The sequence below is a fragment of the Eptesicus fuscus genome, chromosome 7 (assembly GCF_027574615.1).
Source record: "Eptesicus fuscus isolate TK198812 chromosome 7, DD_ASM_mEF_20220401, whole genome shotgun sequence".
In the NCBI taxonomy this organism is placed as follows: Eukaryota; Metazoa; Chordata; class Mammalia; order Chiroptera; family Vespertilionidae; genus Eptesicus; species Eptesicus fuscus.
Window position 1 is genome coordinate 69300812 of NC_072479.1, and position 8062 is coordinate 69308873.

Genomic DNA, 8062 nt, shown 5'->3' on the forward strand with positions numbered 1-8062 from the left:
AGTCCTCCGATTAAAAGAAGCCCTGGTTAGAAGGTCAGTTCCCTAGGAGCAGGGAATATTCACCTGTTCCCAGAGCCTGGCAAATAGCGGTTGGTCTGTCTTTGTGGGAAAAAGGAAATTATTGCTGCAAAACAGAAATGACTATTTGCAGTAGTCATCCAAACTTCTAAGCAAATTTCCAAAAGACTATATGATTTTACTTATTTGAGTACTCAGACGTAAAAGGCACACTGAGTGCACACTATTGTTGCTGGGTGAAAGTAGGCTCTTTTGTAGTGTCTCAAGAAAGAAATTTCAAAGGGCTCATGCATGGAGAAGTTTAAATGTAGTGGTAAGATTTTTATTGGGGTGAAGGGAAATAATACACCCTCGGGGATATAGAGGGCGGGCAGGCTCTAGTAGCAACTTCCTTGAAACTTCTGATAATCCTCCATGTATTTTCTTGGTTCTCCATAACAAGCAAGGTGTCCTTCAAACCATCCAACACACTTCCTGATTTCTCCTGGGCTCTCATTGGGCCCTGCCCTTAACCAATCCCTTTCCTGGACCTACCAGGTTTTCATGCCCCCTATCCAATCTGATTCTCTTCCCAGCGTTTTCCAGGCTAGGCTCTGCCTTTTTATGTCACCTTTTGGCTTTTATTTCACACTAGAGGCCCGGTGCACGAAATTCGTGCACAGGGGTGGGATGTCCCTCAGCCCAGCCTCCACCCTTTCCAATCTAGGACCCCTCAAGGGATGTCCGACTGCCCGTTTAGGCCTGATCTTACCAGTAGGATCAGAGCTAAACGGGCAGTCGGACATCCCTCTCACAATCCAGGATTGCTGGCTCCAAACTGCTCGCCTGCCTGCCTTCCTGATTTCCCCTAACTGCTTCTGCCTGCCAGCATGATCACCCCCTAACCACTCCCCTGCCAGCCTGATCAATGCCTAACTGTTCCCCTGCTGGCCCAGTCATCCCCAACTGCCTTCCCCTGACAGCCCGGTCACCCCCAAATGCTCTCCCCTCCATATTCCCTCTTTATTAAATAGGGGTTTTTTTCTTTAACATATTGGACAGTGTACCTGCCGTGGTCTTCACAAACCAGTAAAAATATAAACCCAAACTAAAAGTGTCATAAAATAAACTTAAACAGGAATTTCATGAGACCTTAGAAAGGTGATATGATGTGGTTGTTTCTTCCTTTTTTCCTTCTTTCTTTTTCTTGATGTTTCAACTTTTGTCCTTTCTTTCTTTTTTCCTTTTATTCCTTTTCTGTCCTCTCTTTCTCTTAACTTTTCCGTTGGTAGAATCGTCAGTACTTGAATCTGTCTTGCTTCCAGAAGACAAAGAAGAGGGAAACACACAGTCATATGAAGAAAAAGATGATCTATGTTGGGATCAGTGGTGTTTCTGGTTTTGCTCTTTTCCCGGTTTGATTGTCATTTCTTCCGGCCCCAGCATCTTCAGGACTTGTGCGTGGGCACTTCTTATTCATGTCTACAAAACCTCCTGCCTTGGTGAAAACTGTAGGGGAAAAGGCCTTTCTGGGTGGGCTCAAGCCCTGCCCAAGGTGCTGAGGAACCAGGGTGGGGAGCACCTGCCACCACCGCTGCAGAGCCAACCTCCAGACCTCGGGGTACTCTCCAGTAATGTAACTGCAATGTCCAGGTTTGCCTTCAGAAATTAGTTGTAAGTTACTTCCGATGTGAAACCCTACCTCAGACATTTCCATTGTGGTTTCTAAAGATTTTAAACAAAACCCATTTACCTCCCTAACCTGGTCAGAAGTTTCTACCCAATGGGAGAGGTTTCCTGGGCAGCATCGCCCAAATATCACCATCCATCTCCAATCACTCGGCTGGAGGCAAGGAAAGTTCCAAGGCTATAGTGTGTGGGGGGGATCACTCCATGGGGGTGCAGCCTGACACCCAGGCTGCCTCTGGGAGGGAATAGCTCTGGGGGGCACGGCTGCCTCCCAGGCCTACACCCCCCAGCTGCAGATGGGAGCTGATCGCTGAGGGGTCGGGGGAGGTGTATAGGCAGCCCCAGGGTCTCACAGGCCCACAGCCCAGGCAGAGACAGGCAGCAGATGGCACCGGCTGTGCATGGGCACCTCGCAGGCCCAAGGCCCGGGCTGGGGCTGGGAGAGGATCGCACTGGGCATGCACGTGCCTCGAATACCCACAGCCCAGGCCGCGGCAGGCAGCTGATCGCGGCGGCCCTGTGCGGGCGCCTCCCAGACCCATGGCCGGCCTGGGCCTGGGCAGGCAGCAGATTCCAGCGGCCATGCACGGGCGCCTCCCAGACCCACGGCCAGGGCCTCCGTGGGCAGTGGATCGTGGTGGCCATGCGCAGGCACCTCCCAGGCCCACGGCTAGGGTCGGGGCTAGGTGAGGATTGTACCAGGGGCAAAGCCGCCTCCCAGGCCATCAGGCTGGGTCACTCGCTGCCTGCTCTCAGCGGCAGCCTTCCCTGGTACTGGGGGACTCTTGCGGGCCTGAGAGGACTGGACGCCACCATCTTGTGTCTATGGGCACCGCCATTTTGTCGTGGAGTGATGGTTAATTTGCATATTACTCTTTTATTAGATAGGATGCTTCAAAGTAGAAGCTCCTCCCCTGTGCCATTTGACTTCTAAGAATTCTGTTGCATCATCTTGTTTCTACTGTGCATGTGCTGAGCAGAGGAATTTTCTTTCCTCTTCCATCCCATAATCTGGTATCATCAGGCAGCACCCCCCAAGAAGATTTTCCTGGCTGCTTGGAGGGTTAAGTCTCCTCCACGGTCACCTGGAGTGTGTACATGAGTTTAATGCTATAGCCTCCTAGTAAATCCAGCTTAATGGGATGCTGTAACTTCCTAGTGAAGCAGACCCAATGTGCGATTAGCTTCCCAGTTTATTAAGCTTAATATTTGATTCAGCTCCCTAGTTTATTAAGCTTGATGTCTGAATCCCTTTGGTCTCCCTCTCTTTATTAATAACTAGCTAACTACCTCTGCTTAGCACCATCACTTTTGGGAACTTCTTGTAGCTTAGCAACATATGGATGAGCTAATCTGTTATTTCTTTGTTGCCCCAAGTGTCCATTTGTGAGCCAGTCCTCACATGCCCTGTCTAAAAAAAGAAAAGAGAAAAAGTCAGCAAAGAATTTCTACTGTCTGTGCCTGATGCTCCTTACTTGCTAAAGTGTTGTACAACTGTCCTGTAATTTATGGCATCAACTTAAATGAAGATATTAACTGAGGCAAGCCAGAATTTTGAGTTCATTCAGGAATAGCAGAGAAATAACAATGCTGGTCACCCATGCTGCAGCAAGCTACCGGGGAGTCTCAGTCTTCTTTAACCAGACATTTACAGGCAGTCAGTCTCTCAGTTCATAAGTTCTCTTCTTCTGAGGGGGCATGCATGACATTCTCTATTTCATATCCTCTGGTTTCAGTCTAGGTTGAAATCCTTTCACATGGGCTAGCCTAGGGACCAATTATCATTTATATCATTTTATCTTTGAATAAATGAGTTCCCAAGTGTCAACAGCCAACTTATAAACAAATTTTATACACATAACACCCTTGTGAATGGGAGGAAAATGCTTTTTCTCTACCCTTCTAGTGTTATCAGGGGAATTGAGGTATTGGGGGTGGAGTCCTTATGATATCTCAAAAAAAGAATTTTTTGAGACTCACACGAGAGGATGAGTGATTTTTATTTGCGGTGAATTACATCCCTAGGTTTCCAAAGTCCCATTTCCCTGAATCCTGTTCTTGAAGAAGTGCAGCTGAGGCTTCAGTAGAGCTAAAAGCAGAGTCAGCGTCCACAGTTTCCATCCCACATTGCAGCTCAGTCCAGTTCAGCAGCAGGTTAGTTATACAGTCCATTAGTCCATTGTGTGTAGGGGTGGTCATGTGAGTAAATGCAGGAAGCAGGAGTGTGAGAGCCCCGAAACCAGGAGTCAACCAAGAGCACAGCACACTAAGAGCATAAGAGGAACCAAGAAAAAACAAGAGAGCTAACTCTTTTGTTTAAGGGATTAAATTTTCCTGTGCTCACAGTGGCCACGCCCACTCTGGCCAATGACCCTTTCCCAGGTGTGACTGACAAACAAGTACCTTTCCAATGTCACCCAAACTTCACGGATCATGTATCTGTCGCCCCCTGTTCAGTGCCTTCCTCCAGCAATCTGTAGGGAATAGACTGGCGGCTCCCTGGGGAGTGTAAAGCCTTCACTTCCTGGTGAAACTGCCTAAGTGACATGTCTATAATATTTGGCCTTCCCTTTGCTCCTTTCCTGTTAGTAATAACTAGGTTAATTACAACGGTATCACTAGGTTCTTGGCTGAGACACTCCTGCAATAAAAAAGACAGGTTAACAAGAGAAAAACAAAAGAAGTTTGATAACATGTAGACCTTCTGTATCCTTGGGGAGACCCAGGAAAACTGAGTAACTCCTAGAAATGGCCCAAGCCTCCAACAAAAGATGCTGGGGAAGAGGGGAGGCCAGTTTAGGGGGATTCCCAGGAAAAGCACAGTAAACAAGGGTTGTTAGGCAAATTTAAGTCCTTGCCTTCTACATTGATCAAACTTTCTAAAGATTTCGTCATCCCTCACTTTCTGGTACAGATATTCCTTACAAATGGAGATTTTCCTTATAAATGTCTCTTTCAAGGGTAACTTCCACTCAGTTTTCAGAGCTTTCTCTATGTCTGCTGTTTCTTAAAAATAATCAGCCTAAAATAATCCCGTGCCAGAGAGGCATATTTTGGGGTGGTAAATTCGGTTCCCCTTCACTTGCTGTTGAACTCTTTCCAGTTTTAAATATTAGAGACCCATGGCTTTCATGGATTATTATTTAGTGTCTCGGTTATAAACAAGCTAGTCTGAGAAACCCATGAGGTCACTAAATTCTGTAGGGTGCCGATCTGCCTTACCCTCTGCCAGGTTGGTGTGGAAGAGAAAGGCTTTTCGCTGAAGAAGGAGCCCAGCATGCGCTTCTCTGTACAGCTTTGCATTCTCTATTCTCGGTTGCATGTTTACAAACTCCTATGATAGGAAAGATAAAAGATATGTTTCTTTGTTAAAAGAAAGTTCAGGTGATAGAAGAGAAAAAGATCAAAGAAAGCATTTTCCCCTCAGCCAGAAACAGGAAATTTAGGACAAATTTAAAAGCAGAACATCAAAAACTAAATACAATGTCAAATGCAGTAGTGACTTGGATTTAAAACAGGAACACATTTGACATTTGCTCTATACAAGAACAAAGACATTTTGAACCTGTTTTAACAAATGCTCCAACAAGAATTTATTTGATTAACTTGAAAAAATTATTCCTACCTATAGAGTCACTCAGTCTAAGAGAAGGATATATATTATTCAGTCACACTTTCCTGCATTTGCATTATATATACCATATATATATATATATATATATATATATATATGTGTGTGTGTGTGTGTGTGTGTGTGTGTATACACATATATATACATACATATATATACGTGTATATATATACATATACATATATATATATACATATGTATATATATATATGTATATGTATATATATATATATGCTAGAGGCCCAGTGCATGAAATTCGTGCACTGGTAGGGTCCCTAGTGGCTACCAGCTGGGTACTCCCTTCCCCCAGCTGGCCCGCCCCCTGGTCAAACTCCTGGACAAACTCCCGGTCAGGGGGACAATTTGCATACTACACTTTTATTATATAGGGTATATGTATATGATAAAAAAATACATGCACACACATTATAAATACAAATATATTTGTTCTATAAATGACAATATAAATATACAAATATAAATTGTATTCTATAAATAATTTTAAGGATTTGTAACATATTGCTTATAAATAGCAAAAGTTTGCTCTATAAACTATTTATTTGTTAACACTGTTAGTGGTTTTAAGAGATTTTTTTCGCCTGGCTGGTATGGCACAGTGATTGAGTGTCAATCTATGAACCAGGAGGTCACAGTGTGATTCCCAGTCTGGGCACATGCCCAGGTTGCGGGCTCAATCCCCAGTAGGGGGCATGCAGGAGGCAGCCAATCAATGATGTTGCTCTCTCTCATCAATGTTTCTCTCTCTCTCCCTTCCTCTCCCTGAAAATCAATAAAAAACATATTTAAAAGATTTTTTCAAAATAATTTCTAGCCTGGCCAGCATGCTTCAGTGGTTAAGCATCAACCTTTGAACCAGGAGGTCATGCTTTGATTCCTGGTTAGGGTACATGCCCGGATTGTGGTCAAGATCCCTAGTGGGGGACGTGCAGGATGCAGGCGATCAATGATTCTCTCTCATCATTGATGTTTCTATCTCTCTCTCCTCTTCCTTCCCCTCTGAAATCAATAAAAATTTAAAAAATAATGATACTTTCTAAAAAGTGGTTCCTGGCCTGAAGCTTACCATTTGATTTTCTTGTCATTGTGAATAACCTGACTTAATGGATGGCTACTGAGCAATGGCAGTTAAAGAAGATTTACAGACCGTCCAACGGCCACCTCCAGGAGCCTCGGACTCATTCTCACTGATCTCGGAATGTCCTTTTCTTCTTTCAGCTGTGCCTCCAACAAAGCAAGCAAAGCCGCTTCTGTTCTCTTATATGCCCTGTGGACACACACAGAGCTCCACAATGCCTACAAGAAGGTAAGAGCACTCAAAAAGCATGTGTCCTAGTTAGCAGAGCCAGGTCCTAATAGCCCGCTTGTCTGACTCTGGTGGGAAATCGCTAAGAACTGCAGTTTTGTGTGTGAAAATGTTGTTACCGTTCATAATTTTGTTTGCTTATTCCGAAGGCTCAGTTTAAGAAGACAGATTTTGTCAACAGCCGGACTGCCAAAGCCTACCACTCCCTTAAAGACTGAGGAAAGTGAAAAAGTGCTCTCAGAAATACCAACCTCACCATTCTCGGCCACAAGAAAACCCCAAAGGAAAACACCTATTTTTCTACTTCCCAGTCCAAGAAACCTCAAAAATAAAGCATGCCTTGTTTTTATCCTTTTCTATTTCCATGGTCCCCCGAATCCAGAAGACAAATAATCAGAATGTGATTTTATTAGTCTTCCAGAAGATTTTCACAAGTTTGCCACCAGAAGATACTGGCATCAGGCTCTATTGGGCTTTGGGATCAGGGCTTACAGTTCATGGCCTCCTGGAACCAAAATGTGAATTCATGTGGAATGGAATAAATAAGGAAAGAAGCTGTTGTAGTATTACTAGGATTTTAAAAGTTTTATCTACATTTTCATGTTCTGGTTTCCATGTTTTGTCACTTATATGCACATTGCTTCACCAGAGGGCCATGAGTATATTGTCTCTGCAGTGTTGAAACAGAATGGAAAGGACAAATATTTGCTAAGTTATCCAGGAAAAAATTTAATGGCAAAACTGTTTTTTGTTTGTTTTTTATTACTTTGTGCTTGTTCTTATCCTCTTGAATTTTTTCTCTGACTTTAAATGAACTTAAGAAATTTAAATCATGGAGCATGCATGTCTATAAGAAAAAGAATTGAAAGGTAGTGATCAAGCAGATTTAAAATCTTTTCTACAGAAAAAGGAACTTGGGCTATGAAATTCAGTGTTTCCTCTAACCATTGAGTAAATGAGATTTTTGCTTAAGCAAATACTTTACCTATAACAACAGCATTAAATGCAAATCTCTTCTGAACAGTAGCACTCAATGTAATCTATTTCCCGGACTTTCTCAGCCTCTGCAGTGGCCGGTGGAAGAATGGACTCTATATTTAGCTACAAAAGGAACCAAGGTCTCTCAAACTGCAGGGCCAGCCCAGGGCTCTGAAAACACAGTTCATTTTAATGAGTTACTTTATCAGCCAGCCCAACTTTGCCCAACATTTAGAAAAGAGCACAAAGCCACTAAGTCTCATAATATTCCTCAAGCCATTATTTTAAGTAAAGGAAACCTCTAGAGAAGAAAAATGAAGACGTTATGTTGAGGATACAGGGGTCTAGGCCACCCAGAAGTGATATGAGAAGTACTGATATGTAAAAGTTGACAACATCGTCTATTAGGGCGAATCTGTATTAAGGGTTATTTTAACTGGACT

The 8062-nt window shown here is 43.6% G+C and overlaps 1 protein-coding gene across 2 annotated transcripts in view; it reads left to right on the plus strand.

Moving 5' to 3' along the window:
• The window catches only part of PKP2 (plakophilin 2), an 81270-nt gene extending 74212 nt beyond the window's left edge, over positions 1-7058 (plus strand). For both annotated transcript variants that reach the window (XM_008140548.3, XM_054718480.1), the window contains 2 exons: positions 6554-6641; positions 6791-7058. In XM_008140548.3, the coding sequence (XP_008138770.2) occupies positions 6554-6641; positions 6791-6859 (157 nt within the window). In that variant the 3' untranslated portion in view covers positions 6860-7058. The remainder of the gene's footprint in view (positions 1-6553; positions 6642-6790) is intronic.
• The last annotated feature ends 1004 nt before the right edge of the window (positions 7059-8062 follow it).